We start from the raw sequence: 27,830 nt of genomic DNA on the forward strand, positions 1-27,830 counted from the left end.
GCTGAAAAATGTTTTGAAGCATTTGATCGACTAATCAGGATAAAAAAATGTTTATTTCCTTTTGTTCTAATTAGTTAATCAAACGCTTCAGAACATTTCCAGCATCTCCCCGACCGCAGTCAAAGATAGAGTGACTTTTAATTAATTATTATATAATATTACAGAAATTTATTAAACATTAATTTATTAAGTCAATAATATAATTATATATATCTTAAATTTTATTTTTGTTTGGGATTTTTTACAATTTTTTACAAAACGTGAATGAAAATATTTTATTATATGTGTCAAAATATTTTATTACATATGTGTAATATTTTATTACATATGTGTCATATTACATGTGTTAAAATTAAAATCATTTTAAAGAATACTATTGCTATCAGTCATATTTTATTACATATGTGTCAATATTTTAATATTAGGCGATTTTTGGCGTCCTTCTGGTATAACAACCAATGTGTACCAGAGTGTCTTACACATTGATAAAACATACGTACGTATATATGTTTTATCAATGTGTAAGACATTCTGGTACACATTGGTTGCTATACCAAAAGCACGCCAAAAATCGTCTATTACATGTGTCAAAATCATTTTAAAGAGTACTATTGCTATCAGTCAAGGTGCCCAAAAAATATGTCAAAATCAGTACAGAATGGAGAAACAAGAAAATAAATATCATTAAATTTATATTTAATGTGATAATGCGTAGTATCGTTTAAAAAATTAATTAAACTATAAAGTTATTTAAACAAAAATACTATTTCTATCCAGGAGATACATGGTCTGTACTGTTTTTGACATATTTTAGACAACAAAAATTACTTGAACAAAAGTAAGTAAAAAAAAAGATAAACTATAAACTATAATAAGAATAAAAAATAAAATAAAATAATTATTAAACTTACATTCAAACTTATATTCAATGTGATAATGAACAGTCAAGAAGTGCCCAAAAAATATGTCAAAATCAGTACAGAATGGAGAAACAAGAAAATGAATATCATTAAACTTATATTTAATGTGATAATGCGTAGTATCGTTTAAGAAATAATTAAACTAAAAAGTTATTTAAACAAAAATACTATTTTCATCCAGGAAATATGTTCTGTACTGATTTTGACATATTTTAGACATCAACAAAAATTACTTAAACAAAAATAAGTAAAAAAAAAGATAAACTATAATAAGGAAAATAAAAATAAAATAAAATAAAAAATAAACTATAAATTACAGTTAAATCGTAAATACCCAGTGACAAATGACAAGTCGGATAGACGTTTGTTAGACGTCTAAGATGTTTAATAAACGTCTATTGGACATCTATTAAACGTCTTAGACGTCTATTCGACTTATCATTTCTCACTGGGTAGTATATAAATAGTATCGTAATCTTATTGGAAATATTACATCAGTCTTGTTTTTCTTTTTCTTCATTTATGCGATGATAGAATCTGCAATAATAAATTATATAATTAAATACATATCAATTGAATACATATCAAAATATCTTAATATGAAGTAAGTCCATCCGCTTTTCAATAAATATATATGATTAGGTGATAAACTTAATTCCTGCCGCTAAATATTGTACAATATTTAGCGGCAGAAATTAAGTTTACCACCTAATAATCAAGTTCTACTTTCGAAATAAAAAAATAAATTAAAACAATAATATAACTATTAATAAATACTAATAAATAGTAAAAAATATAATAACTGTTTTCTTACCTTTTGCCCCTTCCTCTATCTCTGCTTCAATAATAATGGGCAGAAGATAATTTATATAAAAAATTCATGAATCGCTCTTGTTGTTTTCTTACTCCCGCAGCTCTACCTCTTGGTCTTGGTGCTGTAATTATTAAAATTAACAAATTACTTACTATATGTGCTTTAGTGTAAAGAAATTTAATACAAAGAAAAATATATACAAATTGAATGCAAGAACAATATATAAGTATTAAAATATATAGTAAGTATGTTTCATTAAATTATGTAATTAATTAAAATTACCTCGTCTAATATCTCTGCGATATATATGTTCTGCGGTGGGAGCAGCAACGATGGGGGCAGTGGCGACGGGGGCAGCGGCGACGGGGGCGGCGGCGACGGGGGCGGTGGCGACGGGGGCGGCGGCGACGGGGGCGGCGGCGTCGGGGGCGGCGGCGACGGGGGCGGCGGCGACGGGGGCGGCGGCGACGGGGGCGGCGGCGACGGGGGCGGCGGCGACGGGGGCAGCGGCGACGGGCGCAGCGGCGATGGAGGCAACGGCGATGGGGGTAGCGGCGACAGAGGTAGCGGCAATGGAGGCAGCCTCGCCGGGAGTAAGAGAGGCGAAGAGACGATGTTTCTGAGGAACATTCTTCGCTGAATGACGATTCTCGAAAGAGAATTCGTCTAAAAATTCTTCGTCCATTAGCATCTATAATAAAAGTATTTAATAGTCTTAAAAGTATTATCTTTATCTTAATGTAAAAAGATATATAATAAAATCATCGATACTTACATCACTTGTATTTTCTGCTTTCTTTGTTATAGTTGCCATCTTTGATCGAAACCATTGATCGATAATCTTTATAGATTCGTAACTTTATGCACAGTAAAAAAGCACTGTTTCTCATTGGCTTATTACTTTAAACATGGCGCCTTCGTAATTTTTCTTTGGCTGCGTTCCTTTTTACGCTTTCAGCGCTGAAAGCGTCGCTCTATCTTCCTTTGATATTCGATGTGCAACAAAGACAGAATGATGCTTTAAGCGTGTAAGCGTTCAAATGGAACGCAGCCTTTATGAGATTGCTATTATATTATAGTATGTAATATGTTGCATTACTATAATAGTAAAGTTTATTTTTCATGATTGTTAATTTATGATTATACTTCACAGGTTAGCTGTAATCGTGACTTGTTACGTGTTTACTTAACATTTCTCAATTCATAAGAAGACAAATTGTTTTTGGCTTTGGATAGCAGTAGGTGTTCGAATCTAAATTGTTTTGATATTGCATAATAAAGGTATTATATAAATAGATATTAAATTAAATTAAAGTAATATTAAATTTGGTTAATAATTTTAATTAATAATTATAATTAATATGAAAATATAACTTTGTATTATAATTGATTGTTTGTCACAGAATAATATTATTCTTTTATTTGTTATTTCAGAGTTATTAATTGCATATCAATAAAAAAATTTACCAGAACTATTGATTGCATATTATCAAAATTTAAAGCAAGATATTTAGAAGAAGAGTGAGTAATATTGTTATTTATGAATTTTAATTAATATTTTTTAATTAGCACTTTTTTATCATAAACAGAATGTTTTGTATCATCAATTTCACATTATGAAAAAATAGATATATTTATTAAAAATATTCCATTAATGTATATTTTATTATGGTATATAATTTGGTAAAATTTATTTCAAAATCATTTTATTTCGAAATAACAAAAAATTTATAAGAGATCTCGTGCAGTAAAAAATTTAGATTAGAAAAGATTAGTTATTTCTATTAATCAATTTTATTGATCAACTGTTCAGTTCATGTATAAATTAATAATGTAAAATTTATTTCAGAATCATCTGTTTTCCAAAGAGAAATTTAGAAAGGCCTCGTGCAATAAAAAATTTGGAAAAGGTTAGTTATTTGTATTAAACAATTTAATTAATCAACTGTTTGGTTCGCGTATAGATTAATAATTAATAATGGATTAGTTATATAGAATGTCTCATTTTAAACAATCCACTGAAATATGTAATACAGAATATATTAAATTTAAACAATGTATCCTGTTTTCTAATAAAAATATTTTTGCTGCAATCTTAAAGACATTATATAAATAAAATAATCACAAGAGAACAAACAAGAGAATAACTTTCTGCGCAGCTATATAATTATGATTATATGACATTTTTGCATATAAATAAATAATTAATAAGAGTGAATACTAGGATTGCGCAACAACATAACATAATGTAAGAGTGAATATTAGAGCTGCGCAGTAACATAACATAATGTAAGAGTGAATATTAGGGCTGCGCAGTAACATAACATAATGTAAGAATGAATAATCTTCTGCGAGTCATATAATTATGATTATATAGTATTTCTGCAATCATAGAAGTTTATATATTTGTTGCATAGCTAAGAATGATTGTAGAAATATCATATAATCATAATTATATGGCTATGCAGAAGATTATTTACTCTCGTATGTTTTTAACTTAATAAATAAATAATATGTATGTTTTTAACTTAATAAATAAATAATTATGTTAAAAATTTTCTTTTATTTATATTTTATATAATCTTTTTATTTTTACAGGTGCAGAAAATTATAAAAAATATAAAAATTTATCGGCTGCTCTGGCGCTGTATAAAAGCTGCCGTAAGCGCTGAATTAAATTGTCGGCTGCAATAGCGCTGAAATCTGGCTTGCCTTAGGCGCCTTATTAAAAAAATTAATTTTGTGTATATTAAACAAAAATTATAGCTATTATATCTATCATAGTATTACAGTAAGAGATACGATAGTATCTTGTGTTAAGTTTAGATTCTTTAAAGCGATTTTTCTAAACAATATATATATATACACACACATATATATATATGTATATATATACATATATATATACAGTATGTCTGTAAAGAAAAATAAGAATATAGACCTATTACCTAGAGAAAAAAATATAATTTTTCGAGGTGAATGGTTAACTGACATGCATATGGAATATTTTAATCGTCTTTTAGAAAACTGTTCAGAATATAGACCTGTCGAAACATGGCGGATACAATGCCTTGATACGATTCAGCGTGTGCCAGAAGACAAAAAACATATACAAATATTGCATAGTTCGTCAGGTTTACATGATGGACATTGGGTATGCAGTTATTATGACAGAAAGAATATATTTATTTATGATTCGTTAAATACTAAAAAATTACATAAGCATCATGAAAAATTTTTGAGACGTTTATTTCCGACATATGATTTTGAAAAGTATCCTGTCAAGTTTCCAACTGTGCAACATCAACCGAATGGTAACGATTGTGGTGTTTTTGCAATAGCTTTTGCAATTTCTTTGTTATTTAATGTTAAACCAGAAAAAGTAAAACATAATCATAATTTAATGCGTTCGCATTTGATAAAGATTTTTGAATCTAATATTATTGAACATTTTCCTCAAGATCCACAATATGTACCACAAAAAGTGCTTCCATTAGCTGTTATAAAAGCAAGAGAAGCTAAAGCAATTCGTATACGTACTATACGACAATGTGAAACAAAACAACAAAAATTAAATTGTTTAAAAAGAAAGCGTCTTAATTATGAATTAAAAAAAGAATTAAGTAATAATTAATTACAATTAATAACGAAAAACAATCTAGAAAATCTCATGAAAACAGATATTGAGATTTATGAAAAAAATAATAAATATCTTCAAAATAAGCTTTATATTGGAAGTAATAACTGCAAAATTGACATCAATAATAATTCATTTAATAGCAATGAATCAAATATGATTATTTATATTATCACTTGTGAACAAAATACAAACGAGAACTTTGAACAAAAATGCGCTGAAAAATATTTTCAATGTGAAAATAATATTCTGTTAAATAATACTAATGAAAATAAATGTCAGTATTTGGAAAATGAAAGCGTTAACAAACGTGTACGTTACATACAAGATTTAGATAATCATGATCAAGTTGAACAACAAGATTCAGAAAATAATCTTGCTGCACAATTCAATCAATATGATCAAGATTTAGAAAACAATTTTTTTGAACTGTGTAATCGATATAAACGGAACTTAGAAGATAGACGTGCTAAACAACGTGATTGGTATAGACAAAACTTAGAAGATAGGCGCGTTAAACAACGCGAACGATATAGACAAAACTTAGAAAATAAACGCGTTAAAAAGCGTAATCGATATCAGCAGAACTTAAAAGAGGAACGCGTTAAAGATCGATATCGATATAAATGTAATTTAAAAAATAGACGCGCAAAAAAGTGCATAAATTATTCTAAGAACTCTCAACGTGAACGAGATAGACAAAAAAGATTAGATCCTACTCGTAAATGGCTTTACAACAAACGTTATTATCAGAAAAGTAAAGAATCCGTACCTACAGTAAAAAATTATGATGTTCGAAAAAAAATTTTGAAAAAGTATAGAAAATTTTGGTCCCAAAACACTATAAAACTTCATCATTCTTCAGAAGTATATATACAAAATATTGTAAAGAAACTTAATATTACAGATCATATCGAAAAACGATTAAAAGCTGAAAAAATCGTACGGTGGTGTATGTATGTAAGAAAGTCTTATATTCGTAATGTATATAAAATTTTAGCTTTGATTAGACAAAAAGCAGAAGTAAATCTGACCGAACTAAATCTGATTTTTGCGGAAAATTCTACTAATGAGGATAAATTAGCAGCGTTATGTGACATATCTGCACACACAGCCTCATCGGAAAATTATTTCATTGATTCTACGTATCATCATGTAACTGCAGAAGAACCTTTGAATACAGAAGGAAAAGATAAAATGCCATTGATAAAAACTTCATCGGAGCCTTTGATAATAAATACAGAAGGAAAAATTGTTAATATATTACCGCTAGAAGAAACAGGAGCGAAAAAATCATGGTCGTGCAGTACTTCATGTAAAATTAATAATCCACTTTTAATTAATCGTTATCAAAAGTTTCTTGAATCTATAAGTACATGTACTTTAAAAAATGTGCCAAAATTAATACCAAAAATTCATGAATGTACTATGAAAACTTCAGATAAGAAATTAGGCCATACGCGTAGCTGTCATATTGATTTAACGCTTTGCAAGGGAATGTTTCTTCCTGTTCAATTATTATCACCTCATTTTCCAAAAGTGAGAAATATGAAGCGTTTAACTGATCAATTGACAGCTTCCTATCGAGAGATGGAAAAACTAGATAAAGCATTAGCTTCTGCTGATGTGAAAACATTGGAGGAAATAGCAACTTCTGCACAAGAAAAAGCAGATATGTACAAACATCAACAAACAGAAACTATTCTGAGCGATGATGATATTATATCTAGATATAGTGAAGCATTTAAGGCTCTAACTAAACGTTCGTTAGATACACCAGAATATGTTTGTGTATCATGTGAGAGGTTGTGTTATAGAAGATATGTTACTAAACTCACTAGTCGAGTGAAAATAGACAATCCAATGTGGAGAGATTTAATGCTACGAATACAACAAAATACAACACAAAAAGATACACGATATATATGTAATTATTGTAGAGGCAAATTTCGTAAAGGTTTAATGCCTGCATATTGTATTTGGAATAACCTCTTCACAAATCATGTACCCGAAGTAATATCATCTCTTAACGCATTCGAAAAAATTCTTATACAAAGAGCTAAAGCGTTTCAAACTGTCCTTAAGATGGAAACTGTCATATATAAAAAGTTACCTCAAAGACAAATGATGCAAAAAGTTAAAGGTAGAACGTTTCATCTACCACTTCCATTGCAAGAAACATTTGACAAATTATGTGATAAAAGTGATCCTATAAATATGAATCACGAACTGTTTATTCTTGTTAGAGGTGTTCCAACAAAATCAAAAATTATTTGGGAAGAGGTAGTTGATGTTAAAAAGGTATTTGATGCCTTAACATGGTTAAAAAGTAATAATCCTTTATATTTTCATATTATATTGCCAAATAATTATAATGAATTATGTTTGCCAAAATTAAAAGATTCAGAATTTCAAATGGAAGAAACAGAAGAAGCAGCATTAAATGATGAATTGAATGATTTGATAAAAGAAACAGAACATGATGTAGAAATGACATCAGATAATGAGTTATTGAATAATTCAATAAAAGACACGAAAAACGATGTGGAAATTACATTAGATGGTCAACGGAAAGCAATGTTAACTCAGGTTACTGATGAAAACGATGGTTATTATGAGCAATATACTATATACCCTTTATATGAAAAGAAAGCAAATAAAACTTCAACAGATTTATATCAAATGTTAAAAGTTCAAGATATGCCCTTGGATAACCGTGAAAAAAATTTAGATTTAATGTGTTTTCCAGATTTATACCCCTTTGGCATGTATGGTCAACATGAGACTAGACAAGTCAAACTTCATGATTACGAATTTATAAAATGTCGTTTGATATCCAAACATCCACAGTATAGATTAAATCCACAATATTTATTTTATTTATCGAACGACGCAAACATGCGTCAATTAAGTCAAGGAATTTTTCATAAATTAAATATAACTGATCAACGAGCTCGTTATACAGCTGCAGAATATTTAGATGCAATGTCAAAAGATCTGTTGGAATCTAATTTGAGTACAATATTTTCTACGCTCCGAAATACAGAACAATATTGGCGTAGACCGAGAAGTGATTTAAAGTGTATGGCGCAATATTATGGACCTGCAATATGGTTTTTGACATTAAGTCCGAGTGAATGGTTATGGGAAGATTTAGGTGCATATATTCGTAGAGTAAATGGCTGGAATGATACTTCATTATCTGTTAGCGTATTGATTGCTAAAGATCCCGTGTCAACATCAAGATTCCTTGATAATAAATTCCAGGGAATGCTTGATTTTATTAATTCAAAAGATAATCCTATTGGAGAAGTAACTCACTATTTCTGGCGTCGAGAATATCAAGGTAGAGGTATACAACACTTTCACTTATTAATTTGGATTAAGGATGCACCAATTTTCGGTGAGTCTACTGTTGAAGAAGTTTCTAAATTTATTTTAGAACACGTAAGTTGTAAATTGCCGAATAAAGATATTTCACCGTTATTATATAGACGTGTTAATACACATCAACGACACATACATAACGATTATTGTCTTCGTTCTAAAAAAAAGTAATAAGGTTCTTCGTGTGTGTCGCTTTGGATTTCCTCGTCCCGTTACTGAAACTTTGAAAATGAGAGATGTGGCAACTTCAATAGCAGGAAGGAAACAATTGAAACATAAAAGTAGACTTTATGATCTTCCTCGAACAGACAATGAAGTTCTTATAAATGATTATAATCCTGTTGTGCTTACTGCATGGGAAGGCAATATGGATATACAATATATTGGTGAAAAATCATCATTGCTTACTTATTACGTTACTAAATATATGAATAAAGCGGGAAAAAGTGAATTGTCTGATTCTATTCTTAAAAGTACAGATAGTAAAAACAAATCATTAGCAAGTCGTCTATGGAATATTGCTTTGCGATTTACGAATAATAGAGAATGTGGAATTCTTGAAGCTGCTGATACATTGCTAAATATTCCTTTACATGGAACTGATCGAAATACGACTATTAGATGGTTAGATGTTAATCAGATACGACACAGAAGATTAAAAAACCGTAAAGAAATTGAAACCCTTAATGCTGAATCTACAGATATATTTTATCCATCTTTGATAGATAATTATTATCCACAAAGACCAAATGAATTAGAAGAAAAATCTCTTTATGAATTTGCACAATGGTACGATATCACGAAGACTAAACTAAGTAGTAAAAAGATTGAATATTATGAAATAGGTAATAATCAATATGTTAAACGACGACGGCGCGGACATCTTATTAATCATTATAGATTTAATGTTAATAACCAACCAGAAAAGTACTTCTTTTCGTTATTATTTATGTTCAACCCCTGGAGAAAATTAGAGGATCTTAAAAATGGATGCGATACTTATGCCGAATCGTTTTATAAAGTAAAACTACATCTTACAGAAGCACTGCAATATCATGAAAAATTAGAAGAAATGCAAAGAGCATTTGAAACTGCAGAAGAATTAGTTAGACAATGTCTAGATGATGATTTACAAAAACAACAATCTCAAGATGATCCTGAAAATCCAATAGGTGTTCAAAATGTAGAGGCTGATGGAGCAATGCAAGATTTTAAAGATCTTGGTGAGAAAATAATTCCAGAGATTGATGTGATTGAAATGATAGCAAAATTAAATACGGATCAAAAACGAGTATTTAATAGAGTTATTGATACTGTACAATCAGATAAATCAATATTACGATTATACGTTAGCGGAGAAGGTGGTACTGGAAAAAGTTTCTTAATTAAGACTATTAAATGTTGGATAAAACAAAATCTTTATAAAGATACTGCTGTAGCAGCACCTACTGGAATAGCAGCATTTAACATAGATGGTTTGACAATTCATAGGTTGCTTCAATTACCCGTTCAACATGGTCAGACTCCTAAATATAAACAACTATCTGATCATGTATTGAAAGTTTTACGAGCGGATCTTAAAGATGTTATTCTTCTTGTAATTGATGAAGTATCAATGATATCTAATTTAATGTTAATGTATATACATCTTCGATTGTCCGAAATATTTGACACTAATGATTGCGATGATGGTTGGTTTGGCCTAAAGCACATTCTTTTATTTGGAGACTTACTTCAACTGCCTCCAGTACTCGAAGATTCTATTTTCATGCACTTATCAAATGAAAAAATTGCTAAATATCTTGGCTCTTTAAATGCTGTTAATTTGTGGACTACATTATTCGATTACGATGAATTAACAATTAATATGCGTCAGCAGGGAGATGGCTCTTATCGTGAATTACTGTCGAGAATTCGTTTCGGTTTAGTCATAAAATCTGATTGTAAGATTCTTGAAAATAAAAAAGTATCTTTTAAAGGTGATTCTTTTGAATCTAAATTAAACGAATTATGTGATTTTATTAACACTCTGCCATCAGATACCGTTTGTTTATTGCCCACTTGTCATATGTATGATGTTCTTAATAATGCAATGTTAAGTCGTATTGCTTCTGAAGAAATATTATTAATCGCTGAAGATACAATTGAATGTATTCCATATGTAAAAAAAAAAGCATTAAAAGTATTATCAAATAATGATGATGATAATTCTAGAACAGCTGGGCTTTCCAAACAAATTACGATTAAAATTGGAGCTAAAGTTATGATACGGCGTAATATTGATGCTAGTTTGGGTCTTGTAAACGGTACAATTACTGAAGTGATTTCAATTGTACAAAATCCATGTACTAATAACGTAGAAAAGATTAAACTTCTTTTACCATCAGGTGCAGAATATTTAATTGAAAGAGTAAACGTTAAATTTGAGGTGATGGATAGAGCATATGTTACCAGAAAACAGTTTCCATTATCTCTGAGTTATGGTATAACTATTCATAAAAGCCAAGGATTAAGTTTGAAATGTGCTATTATGGATATTGGTAATTCTATATTTAATTGTGGTCAAGTTTACGTTGCGTTGTCACGAGTAACATCTTTAGATGGTTTACATTTAATTAACTTTGATCCTTCGTTAATAATGGCTAGCGAAGAAGCTATTGTCGAATATAACCGGCTAAGACGTATACATAAACCAACAGCAGAAATAATAATACCTCCAAAAGGGCGTTATCCGAAAGTAAAAGATGTTCTATGGGCGTTACCAAAAATAATTACTTCCATTCAACAGTCGGATGAAAAAATAGAGCGAAGTACTACTTGGATTATACGTGGTTTCGAAAATACAGATAAAGTTTCATGCTATGCAAATGCAGTATTGCAGTGTTTATTAAATTTTAATGTTATTAGACAACAATTGTTTCATTGCGAAAAATCAGATGTTTTACGTACATTAGTATGTCGATATGAAAATGGTGTGCGTAATCTAAGTACAAATTCAATACGACAATATTTAGGAGAATATTTTTCAAATCCCGTAAAACAAAATGCATCTGATTTTCTTATAGCTCTTTGCGAAAAATATGATTGCATAAAAAGTCTCATGAGAAATCAAATAGTTTCTACAAGACGGTGTAAAACCTGTGATAATACAAAAACTATTGTTGATAATAATATTATTATTTCTATTCCTATTAATAATTTGAAGAAAAAAAAATATGATCTTAATGATTTGTTAAATGTTACTTTTTCACATTGGTTTCAATTGCATAACGAATCGTGTGAATATTGTGCTGAAAAAAATAATATGTTATTAAAAAGAGAAATAATGTTGGCAAAAGAGATAATCGTGATTCATTTAATATCTTTTCCATCACAAAATGATAAATCAATGAAAGCGACACATAATTTTAATTTATGTGCTATTCCAACCACTAAGGTATTAATAGATGGACACACGTACAAAGTGACAAATGCCGTATTTTTTCAAAACCCTGATATTGATAAAGGCCATTATATAAGTATGTGCAGAGAAGGAACATCTAATATTTGGATCGAAGCTAATGATGCTCAAGTTAAGAAAAAACAATGGCCTAGAGGTGGTAAAAATGTTTGTTTACTTTTCCTACGAAGAATGTCTAATAAGTAATATATAAATATATCCAATATGATAAAATTAATAATTTAAATATCTGTAGTAGGCAAGAAAGACCGTCACGTTTTGAAAAAGTATGACGGGGGGTTTATTTAAAAATGTATAATAAATACGTACTATAAAAAAATAATATTCATAAAAAATTTATAAAATATATAATGCATACATTTTTAATACATAAAAAGTGATATTCTTAAAAAATACATTTAAAGAAAAGTTAAACTTAAATATCTGTAAAAAAAGATCATATAATATTTAAATATCTATAGTAAGCAAGCGAGATCGTCACACATTTTGATATAGTATGACGGGGATGGTGGTGGGTTTATTTAAAAATGTTTAATAAATATTATGAAATATAATAATTATCAAAAATTAAATTTAAAATACATAATTTTTTATACAAAAAGAAGTGATATCCCTAAAAAAACCTTTTAAAAAAAGGTAAAGAAAAAGCGTCGAGTTCATCTAAAAACTGTCTCATAAAAAATAGCTATCACAAAAAGTAGCTACCTTTATGTAAAATAATAAAAAATTAACTCTGACAAATTTTCACAAAATAGTTATTTTTATGTAAAAAATATTTACAAAAAGTAATGATATAATAAAAAATTACGTCAAGTTGGGGTGCAATTTCACTTTAACTTTGTTAGTGTTATAAAATTTTATACATATGTGCTTTTATATAATCCGCTGCTGACAAATAGGTAGAAGTTCCGTTTAAAATCTATTACATTTCTGTCATAAAGAAGAACATTTTTGTTAGAGTTGAATCAATTTTTTAAAATAAAGAATACGTCAAATGATTTTTAAATTTTCTAGAAAATGAAAATAAGATTAAAAAAACTTATTTAAAAATTAAAAATTAAAAAAAATGAAAGATTACGTCAATAATTTTTAAATCTTCTACAAAAATAAAATAAAAGAACAAATTTTTTTAAAAATTAAAAATTAAAAAGGATATAAATTTAAAAAATTTTAAATAAAAAAACTCGGCGCGCTGCCAATTTGATTGACAATAATAATAAATGAGCAATTACATACTAGTATTATTTCAATAATTACTAGGCAGCGCCGAGTTTTTTTATTTAAAATTTTTTTAATTTATATTCTTTTTAATTTTTAATTTTTAAAAAAATTTGTTCTTTTATTTTATTTTTGTAGAAGATTTAAAAATTATTGACGTAGTCTTTCATTTTTTTTAATTTTTAATTTTTAAATAAGTTTTCTTAATCTTATTTTAATTTTCTAGAAAATTTAAAAATCATTTGACGTAATCTTTTATTTTAAAAAATTGATTCAACTCTAACTAAAATGTTCTTCTTTATGACAGAAATGTAATAGATTTTAAACGGAACTTCTACCTATTTGTCAGCAGCGGATTATATAAAAGCACATATGTATAAAATTTTATAACACTAACAAAGTTAAAGTGAAATTGCACCCCAACTTGACGTAATTTTTTATTATATCATTACTTTTTGTAAATATTTTTTACATAAAAATAACTATTTTGTGAAAATTTTTCAGAGTTAATTTTTTATTATTTTACATAAAGGTAGCTAGTTTTTGTGATAGCTATTTTTTGTGAGATGGTTTTTAAATGAACTCGACGCTTTTTCTTTACCTTTTTTTAAAAGGTATTTTTTTAGGGTACATTATATTCGGGTCTTCGATACGATCGATCTAAATAATTGACACATTTAATTTATGTACCGATCAATTTATTATGCAGTCGGTAATCTCTCGCATGATAAAAAGATTGACACAAACAATAAAACTCACCTGTATTTGTATTAAACGCGATTAATTAATTATTAACTTACTTACAGTCAATTCCGACAAACATTTGCACCGTACAAGGCACATTAAAGCACTTGTTGTAACATGTGTTGCGTACGTGTGTTAATACGTGTATATATTATCGACAGCGACAGTCGTACGCCAGATCTATCGCCATCTGATGTCGACAGCGGCAGTCGTACGTCAAATTTTGTTCTATATATGTATATTGTTTGATGACGACGTGGACGTTTCTTAATCGTATTTTCACGATTTTAGAATTATATATCGCAATATTTCCACTTCTACAGCTCGTAGAGTAAAAATAAAGACACTTTTACTATATAATTCGAATATAAGCTATTAAGCCTAATAATAGCTCGATCCGTTCAGCGGTTATCGTAATATAATAATATGAAATAATCTGAACTGGTCTCAATTTCCCGTCTCGCGTAAAGAGACACGGCGCGCGTCTTGCTAGAGAGATGAACTCGACGCAAGACACTACCGTGTCTCTTGATTTCCTTCTTCTATCGATACCGCGGCTATGAAATATGGTCACGAGAAAGAAAAAATCGCGAAAGAAGAATTGGCCATAACATTAAAAAAGGAGATTAAAACTTGCGGATTATTCATTGACATTGAAAATCCATGCTTAGGTGCATCTCCTGACGGACTCATTGTTAAAGATGGTCTGGTAGAAATCAAATGTTCTCTATCAGCTGAGCATTTAACAGCGGAAGAGGCCATAAAGACGCTACCTCAACTAAAAGGCATCTTTGATAAGAAAAATCCAAATAAGATGAATGAGAATCGATTTTTCTATCAAATTCAAGGCCAATTAAACGTAACGCAGCGAGATTATTGTATTTTCGCTGTATGGACACCAAAAAGCATGAAAATAGTACGTGTTAATAGAGATAATGTATTTTGGAATCATAAAATGCTGCCCTTTTTAACACGTTTCTATTATGATTGCATGCTTCCAGAAATCTTGGATAGTCGGCACAATAGACATATGCCAATTAGAAATCCAAGTTACATAATAGAAGCTCAACAAGAAGCAGCCAAAAAAATTATTAAGCGAAAAAGTCTTCGACAATGTAATTTAGAAGACGAAAACATTATCCAAAAAGATGAATGTTTCGAATCTGAAATAAATGTTTCGAATATTTTACCAATGGAAGCAACTATTGTTACTGCTCCGAGTGCAGAACAAGATGACGATTGCATCGTTGTTAGTTACTCGAGTAATAAAGAACTAACTGAAGACGATGTAGCAAAACAAAAACAATTTTTAGATAATTCAGTTGCTCCTTTATATTTGGTAAAGGATTATGTTTTACCTATAAATAGCAAAATAAATGATGAAACATTGAACCGATTTTTACGCGTCATAAGAGATGATTCTCATTTTGAAACCCAAAGTGTGTTATATTTGGAATACCCTCATATAATTGTAGCAAGTCGTAGTAACAAAAGCTTACAAATTATTGGAGGAAATTGTAGTGACCACTGGCGATGTATTTTTTTTTATGGCACCAAGCTTCGAGTGTACGATAGCTTACCTGGTTGTACATACGATAAATTGGTGCCTAAAGAAAAAAATTATATTAATCGCCGTTATCCACTAGTAAATAAAAACAATATAATATTTGAAAAGGTTCAAACACAACCTGATGGCATATGCTGTGGTATTTATGCTGCAGCTTTCGCTACAACGATAGCCTTAGGAGGAAATCCTTGTAAAGAGAAATATTCCACTAATGTGAAATATATGAGGCAACATTTTTTAAAAATTGTAGCAGAAAATAGACTGTCGCCTTTTCCAAAATGAATATCATTGGAAAAAAATGCCTCAATGCAAATATCTCGTTTGCATATATCGGAGAGACGAAACAAATATATTATGCGTCTCACGGGAATGGGCGATGGAGGGGCCCATTCTATTCTCGATATAAATCTGTTATTTCGATGCTTTTGAGGCAAAAATGTATTATGAAAATATTTATAAATATTACTTATAAATTTTATAAATATTACATCTCAAACAATTAATATAATTTTATATTGTTAGCTTTTGATTATATCGATTTAACAAACGTCATGCATAAATTGTTATTTGTAGAAAGTTATATGCAAATATCCTTTTTATTGTATATACAGAGTGTCGCAGAGTATTATAGATATACAGGGTGTCCCAAAAGTCCCGGAACGGTCGAATATTTCATAAACTATGCACTTTAAAAAGAAATGTTTCAGACAAAAGTTATATGGCTTGAAGGGGGCTATAAAATGGTGGCAATGATTTGACCTTGAAGAGTCATTTGAAGGTCACGAAAACACATAGTTATTTTTAAGAAAATATATGTAATTGTTAATTGCAAATTACATACTTTTTCTTAAAAATAACTGTGTTTTCTTTACACGAATTGATTCCTCTTATTATTTTGTACATAAAAGTATTAAGGTAAGATAATCGAGAAATGAATATTTTACAAGATATTTTACGGTTTATGTAAAATTAAGAATGATTTCAAGCCTTATAACTCAAAAAGTACTTGAGGGAAAAATATTTTATTATAGTGTATTGGAAAGTCCTCGAGATAAGCTACAAGAATATGCAATAAAAAATAGAGGGTTCCATTTAAGAAATTGACGGTGACCTTCACGTCACATTCAAATGACTCTCCAAGGTCAAATCATTGCCACCATCTTATGGCCCCCATCAAGCTACACAACTTTTGTCTGAAACATTTCTTTCTAAAGTGCATAGTTTATGAAATATTCGACCGTTTCGGGACTTTTGGGACACCCTGTATAAGCGTTTGTGAAGAAAGCGCAGTAAATTGAAAAAGTCCCACAGCATTTTACAATTATCGCAATAATAGAAATATTGAATAACATCGGACGAATGTGTATCTCTGCGTGTGTGTCTGAAAGAGAGAGAGAGAGAGAGAGAGAGAAACGCTCGGTCGTTCGAGCTATCGTACGGTCCAGCGTGTTAGATATTTTGTCGGTGCGCGGCAAGGGGAGGGACAGCAGGGCACGCCGTTACTATCGGTTACACCGTCATCGTTGCGCCGCGCTGTCCACAAAATGTCTCATGCTAGACCGTGCGATAGCTCGAATGGCCGAGCGTTTCTCTCTCTCTCTCTCTCCCTCTCCCTTTTTCAGACACACATGCAGAGATACACATTCGTCCGATTTTATTTAATATTTCTATTATTGCGAAAATCATAAAATGCTATGGGATTTTTTTCAATTTACTGCGCTTTCTTCACAAGCGCTTATACATATATAGTACTTTGCGATACTCTGTATGTACAATAAAAAGGATATTTGCATATAACTTTCTACAAATTACAATTTATGCACGACGTTTGTTAAATCGATATAATCAAAAGCTAACAATATAAAATTATACTAATTGTTTGAGATGTAATATTGTATATTTATAAAACTTATAAGTAATATTTATTATATTTTCATAAAATTTATAGGAACATTTATTATTTTTTCATTTATTTTTATTATATATATAAAAAGAAAGACATAGCTAATGAGAGCAATAATAGAATTGTTTATATATATACGCAATAAAGATCTATGCTCTAAAATCGTTGCTTGTACGAGACGATAGAGCAGTAAAAATGCAATATATCTTTTGCTTCAATAAACAATTAAATACAATACAAAGGAAAGCTTTCACATTGCTCTTCCTAAATAAAATATGCATGTCTTTTTATTCTAGACAATACTGTCGGTAACATAACTATAAGTGTTGGTAATGTACCGACACTTTTAGTTATGTTAAAATGAGGGCGCCTACCCGTCGGAGTTCGGCTGCGACTCCGGCATCTTCTTAATGTTGTCGAATAAAGCAGATTGACCGATTCGAGAGCATCATTGAACAATTAAATCCATTCTATTCTTCAGAAGAATCCTGCATCTCGATTAAACTGCTTTATTCGAAAACGCTGGAAAACGCAAATATGGTAAGAACATAGATCATAAGTTTTATATTTCTCATTACTATGTTATTTAAACGTAAATAAACTTACATCTATCATGTAAAATTTTAACAAATAATGTCTCGTCGCCTGCGTTTTATAAAAATATATTTTGCCAATCAACTGTATTATAAAAAAAAAGTGTATACTTTGATTACACTCGATTGATATAGCTAATATTTTCAATGTGCACTAATTTAATGAACACTTCAGTTAAGCAAGGGCGCATCTCGTTTGGACACGTAACGATTGGACACTGAACGATTGGAAACTGCACGATTGGACACCGTTCCACATGGGTTTGCAATATTCCACGCGAAACGAGGTTCAACACACACCACCGTGTGCTTTCGGTATTAAACGAGGTATATTATTGTACAGTTTTACATGGGTTTGCACCAGTCGTGCAGTGTCCAATCGTGCAGAGTGCGTGTTCAATCGTGCAGTGTCCAATTGTGCAGAGTGCGTGTCCAATCATGCAGTGTCCAATCGTGCAGAGTGCGTGTCCAATATTACGTGTCCAATCGTTACGTGTCCAAAAAAGTGTCACCATATATAAAAAATTTTAAAAGATTATTTTATGGGATCAATGTACTAACTAATTAATAATAAAATAATCGTCAATTCAGGACTGAAATATGACGTCAAAATAATGTTATATCAAGACGTCAATATAAAGTCATATAACATATCGATCGTTTTGATGACATATGACCAAAAATGACCAGTTTGGAACGTCAAAATGACGTGTGCTTGCTACCTGGGTTGTTATATAGGAAAAGCTCGTAGTTGAATCTGTGTCGCACACCGTCGGTTCACCGCTCGCGGTGTTTAACTGGCGTGATGTGGGACGTCCTACCGGTGGGCTTAGCCTCGCGAGGGGCGGCCCAACTAATATCCCATCGCGGTGCTCTTTACTCAGTGTCGAGTCGGGCCGGTACGTTTACTTTGAATAAATTAGAGTGCTTAAAGCAGGCTACCTTCGCCTGAATACTGCGTGCATGGAATAATGGAATAGGACCTCGGTTCTATTTTGTTGGTTTTCGGAACCCCGACGTAATGATTAATAGGGACAGATGGGGGCATTCGTATTGCGACGTTAGAGGTGAAATTCTTGGATCGTCGCAAGACGGACAGAAGCGAAAGCATTTGCCAAAAATGTTTTCATTAATCAAGAACGAAAGTTAGAGGTTCGAAGGCGATCAGATACCGCCCTAGTTCTAACTATAAACGATGCCAGCTAGCGATCCGCCGAAGTTCCTCCGATAACTCGGCGGGCAGCTTCCGGGAAACCAAAGCTTTTGGGTTCCGGGGAAAGTATGGTTGCAAAGCTGAAACTTAAAGGAATTGACGGAAGGGCACCACCAGGAGTGAAGCCTGCGGCTTAATTTCACTCAACACGGGAAACCTCACCAGGCCCAGACACCGGAAGGATTGACAGATTGATAGCTCTTTCTTTATTCGGTGGGTGGTGGTGCATGGCCGTTCTTAGTTTGTGGAGCGATTTGTCTGGTTAATTCCGATAACGAACGAGACTCTAGCCTGCTAAATAGGCGTACCTTATGGTATCGCGAAGGCCCCCGGCTTCGGCTGGCGGGTTTTTACTACCAATGTACAAACAAATCTTCTTAGAGGGACAGGTGGCTTCTAGCCGCACGAGATTGAGCAATAACAGGTCTGTGATGCCCTTAGATGTTCTGGGCCGCACGCGCGCTACACTGAAGGAATCAACGTGTGTTCCCTGGCCGAAAGGCCCGGGTAACCCGCTGAACCTCCTTCGTGCTAGGGATTGGGGCTTGCAATTGTTCCCCATGAACGAGGAATTCCCAGTAAGCGCGAGTCATAAGCTCGCGTTGATTACGTTCCTGCCCTTTGTACACACCGCCCGTCGCTAATACCGATTGAATGATTTAGTGAGGTCTTCGGACTGGTGCGCGGCAATGTCTCGGCATTGCCGATGTTGCCGGGAAGATGACCAAATTTGATCATTTAGAGGAAGTAAAAGTCGTAACAAGGTTTCCGTAGGTGAACCTGCGGAAGGATCATTAACGTTCCGGAGGTCCTGCTCTGCGTCGAGCGTCTTTCGGGACGCGCGCTCGCAGCAGTCGGCGATTGAATGAACGAGAGAGAAAGAAACACGTCTAACACACAGAGAAAGTGAAAAAAGGAATTGACGGATCGTGTATAAAATCGCGTCGACGCGCGGCGACACGACGTCCGGACGCGCCACGCGCGCGGTCGCGCCTCTGCGACAAGCAGCAGCGCGCGCACCGACTTTCGCGCCTCATGGTGCTGTCCGACTCTGTCGTCGTCGACGTCGCTCGCGTGGGAGATGAGAGCGTTTAACAATATCCGAGACGCTCCGTCTCTCGCTTCACGCGGTGTCGCCGTCGCGTTCCGCTCGCGCGCCAGTTGCGCGAGTCGCGATACGCGCGCGCACCCGTTGAACTTTGAAATTCTCATATTCGAACGAAGAAATATATATGCGTTACGGAGTGCCGAGACGCTTGACGCGATCACGCATCTCGCCACGAGCGGGAGCGTCGATTCGGCGTTAGCGCGAGTGAACCGGTGGTAACCTACGTCTACGCGCTCGCTCTCAACGTACGTGCGTGCCAGCACTCGTCGTCGTCGTCGTCGTCGTCGTCGTCGCTACGCGCCCTCCCCGCTAATGTCGGGGCAGAGGCCAGCGTGCGACGCGCGCCGCACGAGAAGAACCGGCCGAACGTGTGATGAGGTGTGTGGCTGGCGGACGAGAGGACCATGGTGTCCGATGGTTTATTCAAAGAACTTTCCGCCCCGGCTCTTCCCCCGTCGAACGGGGGAAGTGACGCTCCTATAGCGAACCAACTTTGTGCCGTAGCCTCGATCCCTTTACCGGGATTACGGCGGCGGTCCGCGCGTGCTCGGACGCGCGGCCAGTCTGATCGAAGAGCCACGATTTTCTCTCACTCTTCGGAGTGGAGAACACGATGGATGAACTGTGAAGCGTTCGACGAACGCGACGAATGTAAAACGATTACCCTGAACGGTGGATCACTTGGCTCGTGGGTCGTTGAAGAACGCAGCTAATTGCGCGTCATCTTGTGAACTACAGGACACATGAACATCGACATTTCGAACGCACATTGCGGTCCACGGATACAATTCCCGGACCACGCCTGGCTGAGGGTCGTTTTAACAAACCTAAACTGCTTGCGCCCTTACGCAAGCTGACGAGCCACGGCGTAGCCGTGAAACGACGAAATGTCGTCGGCTGTCGTCGCTGTGCCCCCGTCGCATTGCGTAACGGCGTACGAGCGATCGTTGGACGTTCGCCCGAGAGAGACTAGAGCTTCTTTGTCACCCTCCCAGTATGTATTGGCGACGGGTTCGACGAGAGGCCGTCGTCGAATGGCGTCGTCTGAAAAAACACCGAAGGTGTGTGCAGCGAGAGGAGTTATAAAGAGGAGGAGAGAGGCGCGCGTGTACGCACAAAGCGTTTAAAGGATAGCGAAGCGCGCGCGAGTGGCGCCCGGAGACTGTCGAATGATATGGAGAGAGTTGTAGGCGGAGATATACACAACGACGACACACGAGAGAATATGCGAAAAGTTTAAGCGAGAGGAACGACGACGAACGACGCGCGACACTCGAATGATCTCGCTCTCTACGAGTAATCTCGTAGTTGGCGAAAAAAATGCAAAAAGAAAGCGGCGTAGCAGCACACTCTGCGTCCGTCTTTCTAGCGCGTCGTTGTCTCTTCCGATCGCGTCGTCGCGCTGTGCGACTCTCTCTCGGTCTCTCGGTGCGCCAGCGCGCTCGCGCGATACCGCGCCTTTTATTACACGCGAGGATTCGCCTCCTATCTCGCGGCGCGAGATACCTTACGGTAAAAATATATGGAGAAGGGAAACCGCGGCGCGCGCACAGTCGTCGTCCGGCGGTACGCGGAGGGAGAGAAATTGCGAGAGAAATCCACCCTTAAAAAAGCGGATGAATCGCGAGCCGACCGCGTGTCCGAGTCCACGAAATTTTCGAACGAAGATTGTGACCGGCACGCGTCGTCGTGTACTCGTCGAATCGATTCCATACCGCGCCCATTTTATATATACACGCGCGCGCACGCGTTACAATTACGCCGCGCCGTGTTATTATAATCGTGGAAATTAGAGGGACGCAAGAAGAAGCGCAAAACGATATTATAATATATCTATCTCCTCTCTCGCGTCCCCGCGAAACAAGACTAGATTGTGCCGCGCACGCAATATCGGTCGGTGCGTTACCGCTAACAATAGTAGTAGTTAACAAACAATAATGATACTACTTAGCGCAATAACTCCACCACCGCACACTCCCTCTATCTCTCTATATCACTTTGTAGAGAGTTTCTCTACAAAACTCTGACGACCTCAGAGCAGGCGAAATTACCCGCTTTATGCGAATTTAAGCATATTATTAAGCGGAGGAAAAGAAACTAACTAGGATTTCCTCAGTAGCGGCGAGCGAACAGGAAAGAGCCCAGCACCGAATCCTGCGGTTCCGCTGCAGGGAAATGTGGTGTTTGGGAGGATCCGCTTATCCCGAGGCGTCGCGTCGCGTCCAAGTCCATCTTTAATGGGGCCACTTACCCGTAGAGGGTGCCAGGCCTGTAGCGACCGGTGCGCGTCTCTGGAGGATCTCTCCTTAGAGTCGGGTTGTTTGAGAGTGCAGCTCTAAGTGGGTGGTAAACTCCATCTAAGGCTAAATACGACCACGAGACCGATAGCGAATAAGTACCGTGAGGGAAAGTTGAAAAGAATTTTGAAGAGAGAGTTCAAGAGTACGTTCAGGGATAAACCTAAGAAACCCAAAAGATCGAACGGGGAGATTCATCGTCAGCGGCGCTGGCTTCGCGTCGGTGGGCGATGTCCCGCGGAGTCCTCGCGGCTCGCGCGCGGGCACGCTACCGTGCGCCGATGTCCGGCTGTCGTCGTTGTGCACTTCTCCCCAAGTAGAACGTCGCGACCCGCTGGGTGTCGGTCTACGGTCTGGGTGCGGTGACTGTCGCGTCGCCGGTAAAACGGCACGCGACAAACCCTCGGTCGCCCGGCCGGCTGCTCGGCGGTACGCGCAAGGTATCAGGCCGCACTTCTACACGGTGCGTCGAGGCCGTCGCAAGCGCGCGCCACGGTACTCGGAGGTTACGGACTTTGCGCCGTCCCCGGTCCTGGCCCGCTGTTGGTTAAAGTACGAATCACCTTCGACAGGCCTACGAACGTCTCTCTCACGGGGGACGGATACCGGTCGGCGACGCTACTGCTTTGGGTACTCTTAGGACCCGTCTTGAAACACGGACCAAGGAGTCTAACATGTACGCGAGTCATTGGGACTTGTCGCGAGACCTAAAGGCGTAATGAAAGTGAAGGTCGGCCCTGGCCGTCGACCGAGGGAGGATGGGCCGCGTCGCGATGCGGCCTTGCACTCCCGAGGCGTCTCACTCTCAACGCAAGAAGAGGCGCACCCAGAGCGTACACGTTGGAACCCGAAAGATGGTGAACTATGCCAGGTCAGGACGAAGTCAGGGGAAACCCTGATGGAGGTCCGTAGCGATTCTGACGTGCAAATCGATCGTCGGAACTGGGTATAGGGGCGAAAGACTAATCGAACCACCTAGTAGCTGATTCCCTCCGAAGTTTCCCTCAGGATAGCTGGCACTCGGCCGTTCCGCACGGAACGCGCGCGAGTCTCATCTGGTAAAGCGAATGATTAGAGGCCTTGGGGCCGAAACGACCTCAACCTATTCTCAAACTTTAAATGGGTGAGATCTCTGGCTTTCTTGAATTATGAAGCCACGAGCATCTCGGATCAGAGTGCCAAATGGGCCATTTTTGGTAAGCAGAACTGGCGCTGTGGGATGAACCAAACGCAGAATTAAGGCGCCCAACTCGACGCTCATGGGACACCATGAAAGGCGTTGGTTGCTTAAGACAGCAGGACGGTGGCCATGGCAGTCGGAATCCGCTAAGGAGTGCGTAACAACTCACCTGTCGAAGCAACTAGCCCTGAAATGGATGGCGCTGAAGCGTCGAGCCTATACTCTACCGTCAGCGGCAGGTGGGGCGGCGACGGGAGCGTTGCGCGTGTCGGACCGCGTTTGCGGCTCTCTCGCGAGGCAATCGTCTCCCTCGAGTCGTCACGAAGCCCTGACGAGTAGGAGGGTCGCGACGGTGAGCGCAGAAGGGTCTGGGCGTGAGCCTGCCTGGAGCCGCTGTCGGTGCAGATCTTGGTGGTAGTAGCAAATACTCCAGCGAGGCCCTGGAGGACTGACGTGGAGAAGGGTTTCGTGTGAAGCCGTTGCACACGAGTCAGTCGATCCTAAGCCCTAGGAGAAATCCTATGTCAATGACGGCGTACAATATACTCGAGTGTCGAAAACGAAAGATTATAATATGTATATAATGACACACGCCCGTCGGGCGAAAGGGAATCCGGTTCCTATTCCGGAACCCGGCAGCGGAACCGCATACAATTCGGGCCCTCGTAAGAGTGTTCGTCGGGGTAACCCAAAATGACCTGGAGACGCCGTCGGGAGATCCGGGAAGAGTTTTCTTTTCTGCATAAGCGTTCGAGTTCCCTGGAAACCTCTAGCAGGGAGATAGGGTTTGGAACGCGAAGAGCACCGCAGTTGCGGCGGTGTCCGGATCTTCCCCTCGGACCTTGAAAATCCAGGAGAGGGCCACGTGGAGGTATCGCGCCGGTTCGTACCCATATCCACAGCAGGTCTCCAAGGTAAAGAGCCTCTAGTCGATAGAATAATGTAGGTAAGGGAAGTCGGCAAATTGGATCCGTAACTTCGGAATAAGGATTGGCTCTGAGGAGCGGGGCGTGTCGGGCTTGGTCGGGAAGCGGGTCTGGCTGACGTGCCGGACCTGGGCGAGGTGAACGGTCGGCGTTCTCGCGCCGGTCCCGGGATCCGAGCTCGGTCCCGTGCCTTGGCCTCCCGCGGATCTTCCTTGCTGCGAGGCTTCCGTGGCGTCGCGAGCCGTCGTGGTCGTCCTCTTCGGCCGCCATTCAACGCTCAGCTCAGAACTGGCACGGACTAGGGCAATCCGACTGTCTAATTAAAACAAAGCATTGCGATGGCCCTCGCGGGTGTTGACGCAATGTGATTTCTGCCCAGTGCTCTGAATGTCGACGTGAAGAAATTCAAGCAAGCGCGGGTAAACGGTGGGAGTAACTATGACTCTCTTAAGGGAGTCGGAGCCCTGAGGGCCTGGTTACTCGCTGTGTCTACTCGTGCCCCCAAAGCAACATGCCGCGGGTGGTTTCTGAGTGGGACGGCTGGTTCGTGATGCGTCCCAGTCCTCTGGTTAGGACCTTCAGCCTCTCACGTTCAAGTTATGCACCTACCTCCTCGTGGTACCGCCGGTAACGCATATTGTCTATGCGGCTGAATGGTGTCATAGCGATTGTGCGCCCTAAAGGGTCTTGTACCCATGTGCCGAATCCATGGTTAGTTGTGGGGCCAAGGAAGGTGAGGCTTTCGGGGACTCTCGGTTGATATACCGTTTGCTCCCCATCACGCAGTAAATATGAGAAAATGTAAAGAGAATGAATCTCGCCCGGGTTCTCGGATGGCACTGCGTGCTAGAGTTGGACAGGCGGGTGGAATAGCAGCCCCCGCCGGAAGCGATGGTCCTCCCGCGAATGTTCGCGATTGTGCCGGCAATGGGTCGTCTCAGGTTGGTCCAGTTCGCTGTGAGCGCTGCAACAGGGAGTTTCAGACCATGCGCGGCCTAGGGGTACACAGCGTGCGTGCCCACCCTGAGGAGGCCAACAGCGCGATCAATGTCGAGCGCGTCAAGGCCAGATGTCCTGAGGAGGAAATCCGTCTCATGGCGAGAGCTGAGGCTACAGCCACCTCAGCGGGGGTTCTCTTCATGAACCAATACCTCCAGGAGAGGGTCCCCCACCGAACGTTGGAAGCGGTCAAAGGTAAGCGTCGATAAGAGGCTTATCGGAGGCTGGTCCTTCAGTTCTGCCAAGAGGTCTCGTCAAGTGCAGACGATGACGATGCGGGCAACGGGGCCACAGCGATGATGATAGGAGTCGCTGGGTCCTCCGCCATTGGGACGGACGAAGAGGAAAACTCTGGTTTGATGGCGGCACCGCAACCTACACCTCACATTCCCGCTGCGGGTGATGAGAGGCTTCGAAGCGCGACGGAGGATCTCATTGAGCAGGTTCGGTGCTTTAGGAGCTACGAGGCTGGTTCTCTATTGACGATATCTGGAGAATTTCTGGAGGGAAGAATCGACGTTCATGCCATTGAGAGATGGCTGGGCAAGGTCTTCCCGGTACAGACGGTGCGCTCTCTTCGACGTGCGAAGACTAGAAAGCGCAATCCTTCTGATAACAAAGAGAGTAGTAGGAAGCAACTGAGGGTTAGGGAGTATGCACTTGTGCTATCCCTATATAAGAAAAACCTCAAGTCGTGCCTTGCTCGAATACTCGAAGGAAACTTCAACTGTGAGCGACCGTCCCCAGTTGAATTTCGCGATTACTGGCGTCCCGTTATGGAGACGACTAATGGCGCGGATGGGGACTTGGAGTCACTGCCGGAGAGTTGAGGCCGACGGCCGGATCCACCCGGGGACATACATCGGCGGCCTGAGGGATTCATCTCGAAGGCGTCGATGATGGCGCGACCGGTGCCAGTAGCCAGCCGGTTGATAAGTCCTCGCTCTGGGACCCGATAACGACTGCTGAAGTCACTCGGGTTTCGGTAAAGAATGGTTCTGCGCCAGGTTTGGACGGTATAGTGCCACGGATTTGGAATGTTGTTCCAGCACCCATTCGGGCCTTGCTGTTCAACCTTTTGCTCCTAGCAGGTGAGGCTCCCGCCTCGATCGCCACTACCAGGACAGTGTTCCTAGGAAAGGGGAAGATGCCGGATCGGCCTAGACCGTCCGACTATCGACCTCTGAGTATAGGTTCCGTCGTGTTAAGACACTTACATAAGATCCTAGCTAAGCGACTGTCGGCTCTGGACATATTTGATGTGCGTCAGCGTGGATTTCGGCCGGTCGATGGCGTTTGCGAAAACGTCACGACACTGACGGCCATTGCTGGGCGACGCACGCAGGAGCAAAAGGGCACTCCACATCGCCTGTGTGGACCTGTCGAAGGCTTTCGACACGGTTTCGCACAGGGCGATTAATAAGATTCTCGAGGAGGCAGAGCTACCTATGGCCTTCCGAGAGTATGTCGGAGCGGCATATCGCGACGCTGCCACGGTGATACACGGCACCGATGGCGAAGTGTCAAGGATACAACTGGGACGTGGCGTGAGACAGGGAGATCCTCTGTCGTCCCTGCTGTTCAATCTGGTCATAGATAGGGCACTAGGGCTGCTCTCGAAGGATGTTGGATATCGAATCGGTGGTCGGGTGGTCGATGTGCTGGACTACGCTGACGACATTGTGCTCCTGTCTTCCACCAAGGTGGGCTTGCAGGAGAATTTGAATCGGCTTCACGAAGCCTTTGAACGATGTGGGCTGAGTATCAACGCCAAAAAGACCGGGGTCCTATCTCTTATACCTTCAGGACACGATAAGAAGGTAAAAGTGGAGACTAAGCCAAGCTTCACTGTGGGGGGAGTGGT

General features: G+C 38.0%; 1 protein-coding gene, 1 non-coding gene and 4 pseudogenes across 2 annotated transcripts; 5 read left to right on the plus strand and 1 right to left on the minus strand.

The window, feature by feature from the left end:
* LOC145968979 (uncharacterized) overlaps positions 1 to 16,029 on the plus strand; it is a 62,843-nt pseudogene extending 46,814 nt beyond the window's left edge.
* LOC145968273 (uncharacterized) lies at positions 1,520 to 12,404 on the plus strand (annotated as a pseudogene).
* Positions 16,030 to 18,962: 2,933 nt separating the features above from the next.
* LOC145969540 (small subunit ribosomal RNA) lies at positions 18,963 to 20,253 on the plus strand (annotated as a pseudogene).
* A 972-nt stretch (positions 20,254 to 21,225) lies between these two features.
* Positions 21,226 to 21,380, plus strand: LOC145969516 (5.8S ribosomal RNA). The gene has a single exon (XR_014438139.1). It is a non-coding gene; the product is annotated as a 5.8S ribosomal RNA (ribosomal RNA).
* A 1,234-nt stretch (positions 21,381 to 22,614) lies between these two features.
* On the plus strand, positions 22,615 to 24,972 carry LOC145969495 (large subunit ribosomal RNA; annotated as a pseudogene).
* LOC145968881 (uncharacterized) lies at positions 24,593 to 25,237 on the minus strand. Its single transcript, XM_083094744.1, has one exon. The coding sequence runs from the start codon at positions 25,235 to 25,237 to the stop codon at positions 24,662 to 24,664; it is 576 nt and encodes a 191-aa protein (XP_082950870.1). The 3' UTR covers positions 24,593 to 24,661.
* Positions 25,238 to 27,830: the final 2,593 nt, after the last annotated feature.

This window comes from Camponotus vicinus, unplaced genomic scaffold (genome assembly GCF_025532165.1).
Source record: "Camponotus vicinus isolate PSW18456_S1 unplaced genomic scaffold, iyCamVici1.0 SCAF_3, whole genome shotgun sequence".
NCBI classification, from domain to species: domain Eukaryota; kingdom Metazoa; phylum Arthropoda; class Insecta; order Hymenoptera; family Formicidae; genus Camponotus; species Camponotus vicinus.